The 18,221-nt window shown below is 38.1% G+C and overlaps 1 protein-coding gene across 12 annotated transcripts in view; it reads left to right on the forward strand.

The window, feature by feature from the left end:
- Positions 1 to 7,379: 7,379 nt before the first annotated feature.
- Positions 7,380 to 18,221, forward strand: part of IMMP2L (inner mitochondrial membrane peptidase subunit 2) — a 392,035-nt gene continuing 381,193 nt past the window's right edge. For 7 of the 12 annotated variants that reach the window (XR_010363622.1, XR_010363621.1, XM_064422389.1 and 4 more), the window contains exons 1-2: positions 7,380 to 7,525; positions 16,544 to 16,681. Coding sequence is in view for 9 of the 12 variants with exons in the window: in XM_064422389.1 (XP_064278459.1) it covers positions 16,547 to 16,681 (135 nt within the window). In the remaining 3 variants the exon portion in view is untranslated. The remainder of the gene's footprint in view (positions 7,526 to 16,543; positions 16,682 to 18,221) is intronic. The other 5 variants (XR_010363624.1, XM_064422388.1, XM_064422395.1 and 2 more) reach the window with 1 other exon arrangement.

An 18,221-nucleotide genomic window follows, 5' to 3' on the forward strand; every position in this document is an offset into this window, starting at 1 on the left:
TAGAATAATTTCCATTGCTTTCCCTAATTACTACCATTACCTTTCATATTTTTAGCTCCAGATGAGGCTGTTTTTTGTGAGTTTCAGCTTTAGAGTTTCATGCAGGAATGTCAAGATTAAGGCCTGAAAAATGACTCTCTAAAATGTTTTTAAATTATCAAGTATGCAGTGGAAAAGAGACCTTTTCTCATTTGAAGAAAAATCTTACATCAGGTCTCAAGTAAGTGGCTCCAAGGTCAACTGATGGGAACTGAAATGCACTATAGTAAAAAATGGCTCCATTAGATTTGACTAATTTATGTGCCCTGAAAGCTGCAGTGTGTTTTACTGGTGTGACCAGCAGACAAACCGTGACAAGTGAGCCAAAGCCATAACTCTGTCATGTGTTCTTTGCCTGTTGCTGTCCTGTAGCTTAGGTGGGGCTGGCACAAAGGAGTTTGTCCAGGGTACAGAATCCCAGCAGGATGGACAGACCAAGCGTGTTATGTGGACAGAAGTGGTCAGACAGATGAATGGCTGTGTAAATTACACACAGAAATTTTATTGGTAAATATGTCTGTGTGTGTGTGTGTGTGCAGAGATACTGAAGAGTAGATGGCAAGAAGCGACCCAGATCCACTCAGTCATATAATCATTGTTATCTCAGGTATCCTCATATAAACTCATTAACCTTCAGACTCAACGTTTTACAAAAGAGGTCTCTAATGACTCAAAATTTCTATCCAAACAACTTGAATATGACTCAGAGGTATGAAATTAAGCTATACAGTTGAGAATTGTCTCCTACAATGTACCACAGCTAAACTTTATGCCAACCTGATCAGGTTTTGGAAATGACTCATTTTGTCTTTAACCCTTGAGGTCCAGCAGGAAATTTTAGAATAGGCATTGAGCACTCTGAAAGAAGGAGCTGTTTAAATTACAGTATTAAGTTACCATTTTCTTTTACATCTTAGCAACAGCAGTCAATATCTCTCTTGTACATGGAGTCAATCTGGGATGTATGGATTAACCCTAGAAACTCCTGAGCTTCAGAAAGAAACCAAATATTTGAGCGAGGAAACTAACTCCTACTTCACTAACTACCTCGGTGCTTGTACACTAAATGCTGCTATTTTAAAGAAAGTTAGATGCTTCAACAATCTTGATTCTTTGGGATAAGTGTAAGTCATGCTCTGGTAATTCATATCAGATTTAAATGCCTTGTCCGTTCAGTGCTCTGATTTAGGTATGTGAAAGTGTAGCTTGCAGGAAAGAAGGATTTCAAAAGAACTTGCAGGTCAAATGAGGAATTATCCACAAGGTTATACAACAGCTGAGCAGCAGTGTTTGGACCATAACTCTGAATTTAAGCGTTTCAATTCTGCATCTGATGCCTTAGTAGTTTATTTGCCCTAATTTCATGTGTTTGGAAAGAATTTTTCCCATGGGAGATTTCAAAAAGACTGCAGCTAGTTTTTCTTTGGAGATTCTGGATTCAGATGGTGCTTAAGAAAACATTTTAACACAGCCCAGGCTATACCATTAGAAGTAAAAATTGTTTTAGAAAGCAAGATGTGCTCAGAACATGGTGACCTAACAACCTGTAATAAGGTCCTCAAAATACACACTAAACAGAGGTAAATGGAGATGCCAATTGCCCCTAGCAGTGACACCCACTGCTCTCCTGTAACATTGTGTTGCATACCTGTTTTAAATATATTAGTAAAGAATGTATTATACTTTCTAAAGTAACAATAGATAGGGGAAAAAATTTGAACAATATTATGTGTAGCTTTACTAAAGAATACCTTTTAAGAACGATTTGATGGTGCCACTAGGAACTAATGGTGCTGACTAGGAACTAATTACATCTGCCCCTCCGGCCTTAGGTTTGCTCCCAGGGAGGTTCTGCTTAGCCGGCTCTTGTACAGAAAGCAAGGATACCACACAAGCTGCTGCTGATGGGAGTGGGTTGGAAACAAGAGACAGAAAGTGTTGCCATATTCTTCAAAGTGCCGCGCTTGGGATATGTGTCCATTCAGTAATTGCACAGGAGTTCGGTCACAGCAGGATTTTGTGATTACACAGCTTAATCATTCCTGCCTGTTATAAAGGACTCTTTTGTTTTTGCCATTTGTCTTTCATATTCATCTACACTTTGTATTATGTTTCTGCTTGCTTGTCCCCTGCTTGTCCAAATCCTCCAGACTATTATTTGCCACTTCAATACACTCCACCATGCACGCCTTGGTTTAATTTTCTCATGCCTCTGCTCTTTCAGTTGTTTCTGTCTTGGTAGCTCTCAGCCTGCTCGTCTACTTCTAATTCAGCTCCCACTCACTCAAAACCTGTCATGCTGATTTTACTTAATACACTATAATTAAGGGTAGGGTTTTTCAGCGAGATTTTCAGAGGTACATGCTTAAGGGGATGGACTTTTCACGGTGCAAGTTATTTATTATGCTTGTTAGAAACAATGTTAAAATAAAGGTGGCTACAAACACTCCAGGGTAGACATCTGTGACAAAGAGTAGGCAATGGGGGCCTTTGTGAGACCCCAGCAACGAAACTGTCTTAAAATGTCTCTCTCCCTACTGCTTGGTTGAAAGGTGGGCTGCCCCACACAATTATTCTCCTCTCTGGTTAAAAGTTAATAGGTTGGAGAGGACTGAATAATAAACAAGATACAGGTCCTGAATTGTCTAGGTCTTCAAAAACAGCATATTATTAAACAACAAGCTGAGAGTGATCAGATACACTGCAATAGTTAGAAAAAAAAGTACTTCTTTAACCTGGTTATTTGTGTCAGCAATGTTCGTGTGGCACTTACTGTGGTTTTGATTTAGGCCTCCCTGGACACTAACGTTTAATGGAATTTGAGGAATTCCAAATGGCTTCACAAACCACTTCTTACTCTGATGAAACAAAGAAAGAATAATACAAAGGGTAAAAATGCCTTCACATCCTGCTCTCCTGAGAGTATTATGGGAAACATGTAAATAAAGAAAACAAATCAGCACCTCATTCACCCTTCATCAACTGCCTAACAACTTGCAACCAGTTAATTACACACCTTTAAAGTGCATGCAGGAGAAATGATTCAGAAAAAAGCTTCTGTAATGAGAAAGGACAGAACAGAAATACTGACTCAATACAGACCCAATACCGGGAAATTTAAGCCTTTAAATCTGACAATACTGAAAAAATGTACTGCATGTAATAGTATGATGAATGTTGCCTTCTTTATGCTAAGCATTTAATAATCATTTATCTACAATGATTGCTCTACATTTGGTTTTTGCTACTAACCTTTGTAACCTCTGCCCTTGAAAGCAAAATAAGGATTAACACATTGCATAGAAGAATTGAATGTTATATTGATTAAATATGTTGAAGAGTATTAAGCAATAAGTAATATTAGGCTGAGTTACTTTCACACTTCTAAATACTTAGGACCTATGTAGACCAGTAGCTCAGTGAATACATTATTGCTATGGCTAGCAGCAGAACATCGGCTTTATACTGATTTTGGAAATCTTCTGGACTTGTCAGGCTTTGTTGAGCTTGCTTTAGCATTCCTGCCACTGTTTTACTCTGCTTACCTGTAACAACAATCTTACAGGAGGGACTTCTCTAATGTACCGATTTCCACACTGGTGACCAGTGCTAGGCAGAAGGACATGAGGAAATGGAATGAAGCTGGATAAGGGGATGTTCAGATTGTGCATAAGGAAAAGGTTCTTCACTGAAAGGGGGGTCAGTCACTGGAAGAGGCTCCCCGAGGAAGTGGTCACAGCCACAAACCTGTCAGTGTTCAAGGGGTATCTAAACAACTTAGCCATATGCTTTAGATTATGTAGTCCTATGGGGACTAGGGAACTGGACTCAAAGATTTTTATGGGTCCCTTTCAAACTGAGCTATTCTATGTTTCTGTGTTTTACTTTTTGGTAATTTTATATAATTGTAGTACACAATCATAACACATGGTAATAAACAGCTGATAGAATGAAATGTTTATGCCCTTATCATCATAATAATAATGCAATGCAGGAGACTACAGTGTTGCAATGACAGGAGTGGGGGCAGGTGCAAGATGACACTGGAAACTTCAGGGTTGTAAACAAGTCAGTGTTGGTCAGCTAAAAATACACTGACCTGGGAAGTTGGGAAAAGCCAGTTGTAGGGGTAACAAAGCAAACAAACAACTCCCATCACACGGAACCAAACCATCTAAAGACCTGTGGAAAACACCAAAGGGTGAGCAAAACACCAGGGAGGTGAATGTTAGGAAGTTGTTATAAGAATTTTAGCTGTCTATTATAGATGTGGGTTTTTTTCCTTGTAATAGCATTACTTTCCTTTTTTTTTTTTTTGTAATTATTAAATCTGAACTAAAAAGCCTTTCAAGAATTTACCTATGTTGACAACAGACTCTTGACTTTGCAAATCATGTTTGTTTTCTTCCTTCCCATGCAAAAATATGAGTGTAATAACTGTTCCTTGAGGAATACAAGATGATTGACTATCATAAGTTATTGATATATTGATATATTTTCTGGCCTTCAAAGACTCTGCTATTTTCACTGACCCATGATAGGATTTCAGGAATAAATTTCTTGTGTTTTAATTTTACTCTTTTTCCCTGAAGGAGAGGTCACTAGAGACCCCTCTAGTGCTCTGTGTCTTGCCTGACCCACCATAAGCAAAATCTACTTTATTCTGACCAGACTGTGTTTCAGCGTGTCTGAGGCATAAAATGAATAATATGTGATGTTCCAAGGTAGCAGGAGTTAGGTTCCCAGTCATGTAATGAAATGGAGATGTGTAATAATACAATACTGAAGATGCTGCAATCATATTTTTTCCAGTACAATAGCAAGTTTAAGATTTATTGCCCTCTTTTGTGCCACACCATTGATTGCTGTCCTTGGGCCACAAGTTCTTCAAGCTGCTGCTGGACTATATGAAGTATTCATCTGCAATATCCATTAAGCAATCAGACTTTCTGATCCTGTGCTCTTTTTTCACTGCACCTTTCCTGTGCTCTGAGGCAGTTGGATCTGGCCCAGTATTTTCCTCCAAACGCAATCCCTCAGAGCAGTACACTCAACACCATTCAAACATTCATTCCTTTACTATATGGAGGAAGATAAAAATGCCTTAAATACCCTACAGATAGTTGTATTTGCAAATGTAAGGACTTTAACTCAAAGCAGGTCTTGAATATCTCCCATAGATTTTCTGTAGTCTTAAAATGCAAAATGAAATTAACCTGGAGGAAACTGAAGTAAATGTGCTTTTAGCTTAAAGCTTGCTGTTTGAGAGTCTGTTGAGAGTCTTTTAAAAGGATATTGTAGTGCAAAAGTTATGTGTATTACCAAGAATGTTTTAGTGGTACTCTCAACTGAAAAGTAATTGAAGAGGTGGGTAAAGAGGGCTCATTTTTTCTTTATTTCAGTCACAGATGCATCAAAACATAGAAGCAGCAAAACATTTTCAGTACCTCCTCGTTAAGAGTTGAAAGCAAAAAAATCTTGTCATTTACTTTTGGGTACCAATGCACCTGTGGTAGAATACTTATAAAAAAAAAAAAAAAAAAAGAAAAATGGTGCAAATATTGGTCATGCATCATTTGCAGCTCATAGTTTTAGTATCAGCTTTGGTAAATTTCACTTTATCTACAACTAAATAAGGAGTAAGAACGGGCATTTCCTGCTCATTGCCTAGCACACATCTGATTTAAAAATGAAGAGAACTGATAAGCCATGATTTGATCTTGAGAGGTTTACAGCAAAAATCTTTAATCTGAAAAGAGTTTCAGCTAAAAAGTTTTAGAGGGAATTATTTCATACTGTGAGCTTCAAATGCATGGAAACATTGAGGCACATTCCTATAAGATGTTTCTCTTATGTTACAATTTAAAAATATTGTTTTGCAGCAATATTTGTAAACAATTAGTGAAGGTTTCATAGTGATATATTTACATGAAAATGGAGATGGTGGATAGCAGTAGCCAAATACTCTATTAATTTCTACACAGTGCACTGATAACATACCTGTAGAATCTTAAAGACAGCACACTATTCAAATGCGTTAAAGAATACATTAAATAAAGGATTAACCAACAAGCAAGTTAGTAAGACTTACTTACTATACTGCGTGGATGCAGCAATCCCCCACTGGAGGGAAGGACCAGCTCCAGCTCTAACCCCTGCAGGATCCCGGACCCCCCTTCACCCATCACCACGAGCCACTCCTTCCCAGCCCCACAAAACACAGCATTAAAAGCGGTAAGCACTGCTGAAAGGTTTGGATTTTACAAGATGCTGGGCATGTTGTGTTTGGAATAGCGTGTAACAAGAAATTTTATAGATTATGTGTACATAATTCATGTACCTTGCACTAAAAACAGCCTTAAAGTGTGCCTTCCAATTCAATTTATTAATAAAGTACCACAGTGTCTTCTAAGATAGTTAACTCCTATCTCAAAAATTGTGGAAACATTTTATCTCTGTGGAAAGACAAGGTCAGATTACAGACAAGTATGCATTCATACTTTTGTAGCTCAGCCTTGAAGTCAAGATCAATTCAATTATGGACAATTTTATATTTGAGATTAAAAATAATATTTTAGTAATAAATTGCAAATATCTGACTGCAGAGACACAGGCAGAGGTGTCATCTTACACTGGTTTCCAACAATGGCCTGACTAGTAGAAGTATCTCCTAGCATCTAGTTAGGAACACCCTGAGCCAGAGGTAGTTTCTATGTGTGTGATAATTTGTAATAGATTTTCCCTTCATGAATTTGCCCACTGATTCTTGAAGGTACATGAGCTATGTGGAAAAACCCCCTTCTTCAGACTATACTGGCACCTGCACTTGTTACAGCAACTGATAAAAACAACTGATTACCGAATGAAAACACAAGCTCTAGTGCGCCCATCTGCCCCAGCCAGGAAAACCCAGCCACCGTCCATGCAGCCAGTACAATGCAGCCAGCTCTCTGTGCAGCAGATGTGGCTGACATCGGTCCCCATCACATCTCCTGTGCTCTCGGGGAAATCATCGGCTGAACAAAAATCCTGCCCTTTTGTGTGGGTTACACTGTTTGCAAGGTACAGAACAGCTTTGTACTGAAGTAGTAAAAACGCCCAACATTACATATGAATATCCAAAGAGATTTATTGTTGTCCAATTGCCAAAAAACGGCCACAAGTGTAAACTCCTTGTGTATATGAATATCCACCCTCACTGAAGGAAAACATAGCCACTGCAATGCAGCATCCTCAGTTTTTTGGGGACTCAAACTGTAACTGCAGGGGCTGAGAAAGGATCAGGCCAAGCACCTTATTCCGTGCAGGGCCCGTCTGGCTCTGTGTGCGGCACAAGGCGAGCCCGCCAGGCCGAGCGGCGCAGCGCGGCAGCCGCGGCCCCTCAGGGCGGCTCGGGGCGGCCGTTCCGGGAGCACCGCGGGCCCCGCGCCCGCGCGTCACGTGACGCGGCCGGCTGCGGCCCGCCCCCCGCGGAACGGAGCAAAGGGTAAGCGGCGGGAGCGGCCGGGAGCCGGGCGGGGCCACGGGAGCCGGGCGGGCTCGGAGAGCCGGGGCGGGGAAGGGGCCGGGGAGCTCGCTGGTGGAGGAGGGAGCGGGCACGGGCGAGAGCAGAGGGGGCTCCAGGGGCGGTGGCGGGGACAGGCAGGCGCCGCGCGGCGGGCCCGGCCGCGAGCTCGCGCCGTAGTCAGCGCCGCCCCTGCCCCGCCCCCGCCCCGCCCCGGCCGCGCCTCCCCCGGGGCGGGCCCGTGGGGCCGGCGGAAGCGCCGCTCGCGTGTGGCGCCCCCTGCTGCCCGGGGTGTGCTTCCTGCCTTCTTCGCCCCTCCGATTACCGAGATATCCATTTCCCGGGGGAAGGGACGGAATTCGAAAGAACCGGCCCAGTCAATGGCGAGAAGCACCGCTGCTCTGTGCTCTCGGCGCCTGTCAGAGGCGGTGCGGCAGGCGCTGTGCCCTGCTGCCCGTGGAGGGCGGGGGAATGGGCTTGGAAGCGACCCCGGCCTTCTGCTGCCGTTCTTGGCGCCGTGTCTGCAACTGGGACTCGTGCTGGGCACCCTGATTGGTCCTGGACTAAATGCAGTTCTTACTTCACGTATTTTTCTGCTTTATTAAACTTCTATCACATCTCGTATTTGTCCTACGAGGACTACTGTTAGTGGCTGTTCTCCGGTATCCTGGTGGAGTGGCTTTCCTGCTACCCTACAGCCTGGACATCTGGGAGAATTTTTTGTTGTTGTGTTTCTTGTTTGTTTGTTCATTTGTTCATAATGATATAACTTGTCCTAAAGTGGCTGCTTTTCCATGTCTGGTGCTTGTCCTGCAATCTGTTCTTCATGTGATGCTTCTGTGTATAAAGGCTGCGATGCTTGAAGCTGAAGAGATTCACCCAGTTCCTACACACATCTCTCTGGTGTCCCTACTTTTTTTAAGGCACGTTTTCTTGGAAGCTGGCAAAAACCTTAGATAGAAAAAGTGCAGCTGAACAACCAGTAGACTCTAACCTTGTAAAATTAGCTGGTATTCCATTACAGAAGTTTTAAATTTTTTTTTGGTATTACCATTCTTGTTCTGTGGAACTGGAATTCATTGAGCACACCGAGATACCGGAATAGGCAAAGCTGCTTTACATAGCTCTCTAAATAACTTTCATGTACCACTATGTTTTTATTTTCTTTTTCTCCCCTAAAAGCAGATGCCACACATACTTGTTCACTGTTCATCTAGGAAGAAAATCAAAATTGTCAATAAAATATACTAGGAAGACAGAACCTCTTGAGGATTTTCAGACTAAATGAAATAATTTATCTAGAAAACTTCAGAATTAGACTTGCTCTTTCCAATATGCAGCTTTATAACTAAATACATATGCACTTAGTAAAAAAAGTTAACATTTTTAAGTAGTGTATTTGGAAGATTTTCCAGGCGGTCTTTAATTTAAATTACTTTTAAATTAACAGGTTTTTTTATTTAACTAGCATGTTGTTACTGAAATAAATTTTCTCCTGGAACTAGTGGTAAATAACTGTACACATAGTATGGTAGTGGGTGATATCCTGATCCCTGAAAATAATGCTAGCAATAATTTTAAGATTCAAATGGTTTCACAGTCACAGTTGTAATTTTGTGGTGAGATCTTTATAAGTTGACTAGGGTACTACAGATTTCAGCTGTTTCTGGAAATCCATATCCTTATGCTTGTTAAGTTGTTTTGCTTATTCTTGAGACCTGAGAAACTTACAAGGCAGTTGAAGTTATCACAAATCCCAGACTAACAACTCCCACAGTGACCTCTAGAGTTCAAGGATAAAACATGAGTTGTTAAAATAAAGGCAATTATTTTTTGAAGGCATAATTTTCTGTATTAGTTTATACATTTAGTTTATTACTATCCCCCAGACAGTAGATGGTAAGTAGTTGGTTCATTAGGTTTTACTGCTAGGTTTCATGGGAATGTTCTGTCGAGGAATCAGTCCCAATTTCCCTGCTTTGAACAAGGATACACAAAGCTGCTTTTACAGTAGTTGTGGGAGAACTAGTTATTTTTATGAAGTATGCTGAAAATGGAAAATACCTTTCAAATAGTAAAATAATTTTCTATTCTTTCTCTTGGCATTATTTTTTCATACCATAATAAATATTATTTTCAGTCATTATTCTGTCCTCATATACTCAGTGCTTACTGGAAGGCTTTAAAGATTCATAGCTGAGAATCTTGTTTCTTTTATTAGTTTGTTTTGTATTAATTTCACTTTCCATTAGGCTAGAAGAAACTTCCCTGTTCCGTATGAAACTTAGCTCTTCTTAATTCAAAAGCAAAACCTTTTAGAAGACTTTGTTTCTGATCATATTAATGCTTGAAGCTGAGTGCTGTTATTCTTATTTTTAGGCTGTTTGCTAAATGGTATCTGAATACTTAAAGTTATATATTTTGGTGAAAACTGAATATTCTCCTTTATTTTTTGTTGTCTTTGTTTTTGCCTAAGTTTGGTTCTGGATAACCACAACTAACATTATAGTTCTATGGTGCTTGAAAAAATTCAGAGAGTTGACTAGATGAACGTGCAAATTCATTGAAATTCAAAAGTTATGCTATTGTTTACTGTAAATATAATTTACAAATTCAGTAAGTTTCAAAGCAACTCCTCATTTATGCAGTCTACTTGAGAGCAAAACATAGCAGCAGCTGGTAGTTATTTGCAAAGGACACTTGAATTTAAACAATTTGGTTGCAGGCATTGAATTCTTAGGCTGAAAGCAACACAGAACTTTCAGTTGTAAGCTGAACATGTGTTATGCTGCTGTCTTAAGTGAGTTCCAGAAATTGATGTAATTTAGTACTTTCCTTTATCTACGGTATATATTAATGATCTGTAGTTTCTTTGAAGGTACAGGAACATGAATAAACCCAAGTATTGTAACTTGTATTTTAGAAGAACTGGTGCTCTGCCAGTTGCCTGTGTGATAGTACTTGGAAGATAGTTCATTACATCTGACATTTTAAGAGCTGGGAAAAAATCTGGTTTATAACAATTAATAATGTTTTTAATTGTAATTCCTTTCTTTGATGCTTGTGTGTATAAAATGGAATCCTGAATAACTTGTCAGAGCTGAGGAATGGCTGATTACTTGCCATCCTAAACTAGTCGTTAATTTGATTGCTGAGGGTAGCTTTGGTCTACAGCTGTGTTTTCTTCTAGTTTTGCTTATATCTGAAGAGTGAAATGTTTTATTTGGAAATACAAGATTGTCCATTAGGGTAAAATTTGTGTACCTGAAGCACAAAATTAATTTCTAAGAATAAGTAATATGAATTTCTTTCCAATTACAGCCAACACATCAACTAAGCCTTTGTACGTGACATAGATCCCAGTGATGTGATATAGTAATATTATATTAAAAGAAGAATCAGTTCCACATTAAACTAATTTTTTTCCCCCAGCAATAGTTCTGTGACTGATTATGTAGATGATTGTTGTGGTTTAAGCTTTTCTATATCTTTGGTGGGCTGAAAGCTCATTATGGTTGATCTGGTTTTGTCTGCTTCTGGGAACCTCTCTGTGTGTTACAGCACCGAGAAGATTAGAAAAATGGGTTTTTACTATTGTTTTTCTTTACTGTGGTATACTGGAAAAAAATGCTACATATTTCATAGGGCTGGGAGCTATTACATGTAAATTGTAATTGCTTGAATTCAAGCAAAGGCGTAAGAAAGTGGTACAAAATGGAGTTGAAGCTAACAAAATCTACTGCTTTGTATTTGGAAGAAGCAAAACATCTGGGTGTCAGAACAAAAAGATTAATTTAGAGAAAAGAAAAAAGAACAGCAGAGCATACATGTGCAGTTGCTGAAACTGCAGATTAGGTTATGATTTTCTTCTTCAGCAACACAACACATTGTTTCCATGACCTGAGATATTTCCAAACTCAAAATAGAGGGGTGTTCTTCCATGTCTGTGTCCTAGGGGATAGAGAGAGGGTAATATGATGGAAGAATAGGATGAGTAAAACCTGTGCAGAGTATAAATACATGAATTGAATAGACATGTTCCTACTATAGTGGAATAATACCAGAATAGAGTTGGCTTTATTGAAGGATAAATGAAAGCTTCTTCTGGAATGAGGTAGGATTTTAAAATGAAAACTTAAATGCACTGATCTATATTGATTATTTTAACAGAAAATGTATGGGCTAGTCTATTTTGATTCTTCTGTGGCATTCATCACCATCATGTCCAAGCCTGTACTTGGATAAATATATGTGAGTTAAATCAGCCTGCTAAGAACTCTGCATACTTGTATCCTTACAGTAATCACTGTAATATAAAAGCTATGAAAATGTAAAACTAAAATGGGAAATTAGGCTCAGGCTGCATGGCCTTGTATCATGGAAGATTGTAGAAAAAGAGTGTGTTAAAAAAATCACACAAATTCTTATACAGAGCAGTATCCTGTTAATCATGGTTGTTAAGCCAGGTATAACCTCATCTTCAAGTTAGACCAGTCTTAAAACAAAAGCTTTTGTCCTCAGTTTTATGTTTTATAGGACACAATAAAATTTGGCTTATTCATGTGTTGTGGAGTTTTTTGTTATGAAAGTCTTCTTTGTTTTCAAACCATATATCCTGAATTCTAGTATGGTGCCACTGATTTATAGAAAAATGCATATTTTGATTGACAGAGAAGTTGGTTGTTTCAATGGATTCTTGAACTATATATCATATAGTTACTAATTCCTGAACAAGATCAAATAGGTAATTTCACACTAATGTAGCAGTCTTGGTGGGGTAGTTGTCTTGCATATAGGTTGTAATTCCCTCCTTCCTGTTCCCTCATGTCTTCCTGCAGAACACATCAGGGGCCATTCTATTTCCTTTGCGGATGACTGCTAATGCCTTGTTTTTACAGCTATTTTTCCTATCATACTTCTGTGGGTAATTTTTAAGTACCTAGGTTTGCAAATATATTGTAACCTGGGGCTTTCTGAATTACTTGATGATTTTCTGCAGGCTATGAGATAAACAGTGTCTTCTAATGTGCAGGCAAGTGTAAGAAAAAAATAAACATTTTATACATAGAGAGCTATCTAAATAGCATCTCTGCTCCATATGTTGTAGTACCCACGAGAGGCTCATTATAATCCCTGGACCTTTTGTGCACCAAATACTTCAGTCCGGATAATGCTGTGCTCCATCTGCCTTAATCTCTGAGCTGCACAATGTGAAATTCTTAATGCTTTGACCTGCTATATGCTAGCATTTTTGATCTTGGATTTTACTTGTCCGTGTTTCTGTTTCAAACAAGTTTTCAAGGTTGTTTGTTTGAAGTTTGTCAGTTGTACTAAATTATTCTGTGGGGTTTTTTTCCCTAAACCAAGTGTAACTTACAGGTGCTGAAAAGCATATGCTTTTCTAAAGTATTTTATTCTGGGGTTTTTTTTTGTATTTGGTTTTTTTTCTTCTTTTTTTCACCACATCTTTTAAGTGTTGTGATTTGTTGATCTTATTCAAGGTGTCAGATTGGTCAGAGATCCAGAAGTATGTGTTAGGGAAATTATTTTTTTCAGCAAACAATACTTGGCTTACCTCACTGACATGCATTTCAACCTGTCATCATAAACCAGCCACTGCACTGTATTTCAAAATTTCACTCCAGAAATATGATGCTTTTAAAATCTACAGATGTTTTAGAAATCTCTAAGAGCAGAATGTTATCTTCAGGAGTGATGGCTATCTTATGTTTTCTTTATAAAAAAAACTCCAACCAGAATTTTTTCTTTTCAGGATCATTTTTGTGTCTCCCTTTACCACTCTAAATTCTCTCTTGTGACTGCAGTAAATGCTTATCATTACTTTTCCCCCTTCTTTTCTCCTACGACCATCAAAGTTTAAGAAAAGATAACACTGAACATTTTAATCCAGCGGTATGTATCAGTTGAGGATTATCCATTCACATGTCCCGTTACTGGTAGAAGGTAATGCTGCAAACTGCCTTTTTTGCTGCCTATGTTCCAGCCCTTCCCCTGTGGCAGTGCAGGACAACTTAAAAGAATGAGGGAAAACTTCCCATTTACTGGCAGTTGGGTGGTGAACTATGTCAACAGTTGCACGGGAATTCTGCATGTCCATTTACTTGTCTGTGCTTTTTAGAGGGGAAAGTTTATGAAACAGACCAGGCAAAAATGTGTGCACTGTTAAGTCAGATAGTGAGATGTAGTAACTTACCTGTGTGTTGAAAACCTTTTGCTATATGAAAGGACTTAAGGTTGTAGATGGACTGTTTTTAAATAGTTCTTCTCAAAGTGTTTAAAATGTGTGTGAGAATGTTTGCTGTGTTTTGGGAAGAAAGGCTTCTGCTGACCGGCTCAGCTTGTGTTATGGGAAAAAGGTGTCCTTTGCTGTGGGAGGTGGGGAACCAGGAAAAGTTCAGAATGTAGCTCATCATTATAAATGAAGGATTCATCATATTGGTGTACAGGGAAAATGAAACCGGTAGTTTGATCTGTTACCAAGAGGACAGGGGAGGAGAGGAGAAAATTCAGGACAAGTAGAGAAGTCCTTCAGTACATAAGCTGTTGGTTTTGGTGGCTTTGCAAATTGATTGCTTGTAGGGGTGCTGCTGGTGCTATTCCCCTCATGTTTTTTTATATTGTGCCATGTAATGCTACATGTGTTTGAATTCGCAAAAGTAAGAATTTAATTCCCAGTGCTGTCCACAGCTGCTTAATACTGCTGGTGTTGCCTTGTGCAAGTGGTGTACTGAGAATGAAGCACTTTGTCTTAGCAGTTTTAACCTGACTGCTAGATTCTTCATCACTATTAATTAGCTTGTAGTTCTAGGAAGCATATGGTTGGTCTCTTGTGGATTGTCTGACCAATTACTTCAGATTCTGGATTTCTCTGTAGATATTAGCATGGGGCTTCTGCAAGAAGTTTATAACAATATCTGTCTATGGATTCAGTAGACAGGATGGGATGAATATTCATGTTTCATTATTAATGAAAAAGATGTTTGAGGAATTTTAAGAGAGGTAAAGTTGTTTGATTTCTGAATTTTTAAAAACTATTGTTAAATCAGCCATATTGTGATGCATGTGTCAGACAGTTTTCCTTCCGAAGTTACTCTAGAGAACATGGTGAATATATTTGTGTGTAAGGTCTCGAAGTGGTGTTTTGTGGCTGACATTGCTATTAGAGCGGAGGAGGTCTGAGATGCCAGACCTCAAAGCAGAGAAGTAGAGTTCCAGCCACAAAACTCAAGATGCAAAGTTCAAAGTAAATAGGTTGAGAGAAGGGTATTAAGGTGTAGGCAATAATATAGTCAGAAGGTGGACAAAGCCCTCATTTTTAGAGATTTTTTTAGGTGGCATATTTTCCAATGGTAAAGCTTTGCTGATTGAGGCAATAGTCTTTTTTGGTGGATTGAGTCTAATAATAATTTCTTAAATTATAAGCTGAGAGTAGATCCTTTTAGCTTTTGTCTCAAAATAGAGAGGGCTTTTTCTGTTTCACAACCTATTTCAAATTATTTGTAAAAGTGGTTGATGCAAATTGAAAATGTTTTCATGAAATGTTCAGAAAGAAAATGACTGAATTGTAAGCATTATGAAAATTTAAACTTGTGAGCAAGTTACACATGATGAAATATTTCCACTTAAAAAATAATTAAAACCTTTTGAAGGTGAATGTCAGAAGTAATAGTCTCAGAAGATAGATCTTGTCATTGCAAAGCTGTTAATATCTATAAAGAATTCTAGTGACGAATATGCAGATGACTTACTTTGTAGAACCGGATTTTCTCTTCTAAGTTTTTTGGTTTTTTGGAATTAAGAAGCTCTATCTGTGACAGAAATACTACTTTCAGTACTATTTCGTCAGAGTGATATCAGTTTATATTCTGCATACAAACAGTTAATCACTTCCATGTTTCTGAAAATGCAAGAAAGAAAAAAGGATTATATTGTGAAATTTTAAGTACTTTGTAATAGGATTGAATGAAACTGCATATATTTACACTTTTCCTTATTTTAATTGAAAAATGATTCTTGGATATAAACACAAGCTGATCTACTAGGGATTCATTAGGTGGAAGCAGTTTAAAAGGGAGTTGCCAATAGGTGGAAGACAAACTGCAGTTATGTGAATTAGGCTGGGGTCTATGCAGCAGTACCTGGATTATTCAACTTGCTTTTAAGAGGTATGACTCTACAAACAAACAGCTGGTGTTTCAGTGCACTTTGTAGGTATTTTCCAAGCATGGTCAATGGTTCAGGGCTAAATAAAAGAGATAAGAGGTAGTATAATACATGAAGTTGGAGTAGAATCATCCCATATGTCATTATGTAGCTGCCTAGTCTGGCAACATGCTTTTAACTTTGTGATGGAGTGGTGAACAGGGAGTCATTGTGTTATGGTGTGTCCCTATGATATATGTGACAAGTTGAATTGATTTTATGTTTGCAGTTACCACCAGTGTGGAAATGATGCATTTGTGCATTTTCATTTGTGAAAATATTTAATAAAGAAAAGGTGATGTGTTGCAAATAGCTTTCCTTTGCTTAACACAATCCATTTTTGGGGGTGAAAAATGAATAAATACCAGTTTATGCAGAGAAATTATTTGCAATGCTTTTGTTTTCCAAAATGCATTATTAAATTTTGTCTGGTTGCATCACTTTGCTTTTTGTTTACCTGCCACATTGAATCATTTTTATTGAGTACATCTGCTAGCATAGGATCACAAGAAACGTTCAAATTAGCTAAAGGGTAAATGTGAGGTATCAAGCTCTGTTCTTTAGAATAAACATTTAAAATCTGATGAAGATTTCTGATTTGTTGGTTTGGGATTTTTCCATTCTCGTGTGCACATTCTTTTTTTTTCCACTCTGAATATTGTGAACCTCTAAAAGATAATAAATTTATTCTTAATTATTCTGTGTTGAATTGCTCTGTGTTGATGTTAGTTCAAATGTTTTCTATAACTACTTTTTTCTTTCCTTCATGTTTTTCAGACTATGGCACAGGCTCAGGGTTTGGGGAGGAGATACATTAAAGCCTTTTTTAAAGGTTTCTTTGTTGCCGTTCCTGTAACTGTGACTTTTCTGGATAGAGTTGCCTGTGTCGCGAGGGTGGAAGGAGCATCAATGCAGGTATTGCTGGAAATATCTTTTGTTTGTCAGGAAATTAAAAGGTGGCTCTCCATTGATAATAGCAAGGTGAAAAAAATCTTTTTCTCAATTGTTATTAAATGACATTCTAGTATGGAATACTTTAATTTCTACTTTGTTAAATATTTTATGATGTGAAAGGAAAGATTTTGAGAACAAAACTTCCCAAAATTCTGTGTCAGTAAAAAGAAAATATATGGAGAAATAGTGATAAAGATAGATTGTTTTGATATCTTCCTAGACATTTAGAAATATTTGGAGCCATATATTTTGTCGCTTGGGATTGAATTGATGACTCACAAAGAGGCTTTAATTTTTAGTACCTACATTATAGTAACTGTATGGTAAAACTGTTTCTTGCTATACTTGTTCTTACTTTTGAACACATATGGCGCAATTGCAGGGAAGAATAGTGAAAGTGGCATGAACCTACTATCATTGCTCATGTTCATCACGAAATAGGTATCGGTTCACTGTTTTTACGTTGGTTATATTGAGTGCTTATACAGCATAAACAAGTAAATATAAATAGAATGTGTAACATTTAGATGACAAATATTTGTGAACACTATTTTTTTTCACCATTTATTTGGTCTTGAAAAAGCTATGTTTTAATGTAGACAGAAAATTTCCATGTTGTTACCTAGCATTTAAATCATATGCAGTGCACATTGGTATGCATCAGCACTGATAACTATGATGTATTTTGTTCCAATGTTGCAACATTCAAATTAGCAGAGAGTAAGGATTTGATTCTTGGATGCCAAGCTCTCGTTTCTGATATAAGCTCAGAACCTTGAAGAGAGGTTTCACAGCAATCAAGACCAGCTGCTGGAGTTTGAATTATGCAGAATTTACACATGGGCTGGAGAACTTAGGCTTGATCCTGCACTTGGCTGATTTATGTTGAATGTTCTAAAAAGCATGTGGTGGGGAGGAGGGAATGGCTAGGTGGCATTGTAGCTTTTGTGGTAGTCTGTAATCTGATGTTTAAACTCTGTTAAGAAACCTCAGCAGGCAGCTCTCACATCAAGAACAGGGGTAAAAATAAAATCTTGTTACTCCAGTAATTCTACAATCCAAGGCCACAAGCTAGGTGTAACGTAAGTTATTATTGCCCTTTTCACAGATGTTTTTCTGAATACCATTGGTGTGACCAGTGAAAGAGAGGATAATCTCAGAGTTTACAGTTGCAGAGCCAGAAATTTGCACTAGAAAGGAGAAGAAGGGAAAACTGAAAAAAAAAAAACATTTTTACTATCTTCAGGCAGGAGGACTTCAAATATATAGCACAACATCTAGAGTAGCAAAAAATTATCCAGATGAGTACAACTCATCTGTTTTTCATCTTCCCAATTTTTGCCTCTATTGCAGGTCTAGAGCCACATGGAATCTTTTAAGATTCAGATTCATGTTAGATTTTCTGGTTTTGGCTTTCTTCTTTTGTTTGTTTCTGTTTTTTGGGTGGTTTTTTTTTGCTACTAGTGGGTATCACCTGAGCATTTAAATTTTGGGGTGTTGA

Source organism: Passer domesticus, chromosome 5 (assembly GCF_036417665.1).
Source record: "Passer domesticus isolate bPasDom1 chromosome 5, bPasDom1.hap1, whole genome shotgun sequence".
Classification (NCBI taxonomy): domain Eukaryota; kingdom Metazoa; phylum Chordata; class Aves; order Passeriformes; family Passeridae; genus Passer; species Passer domesticus.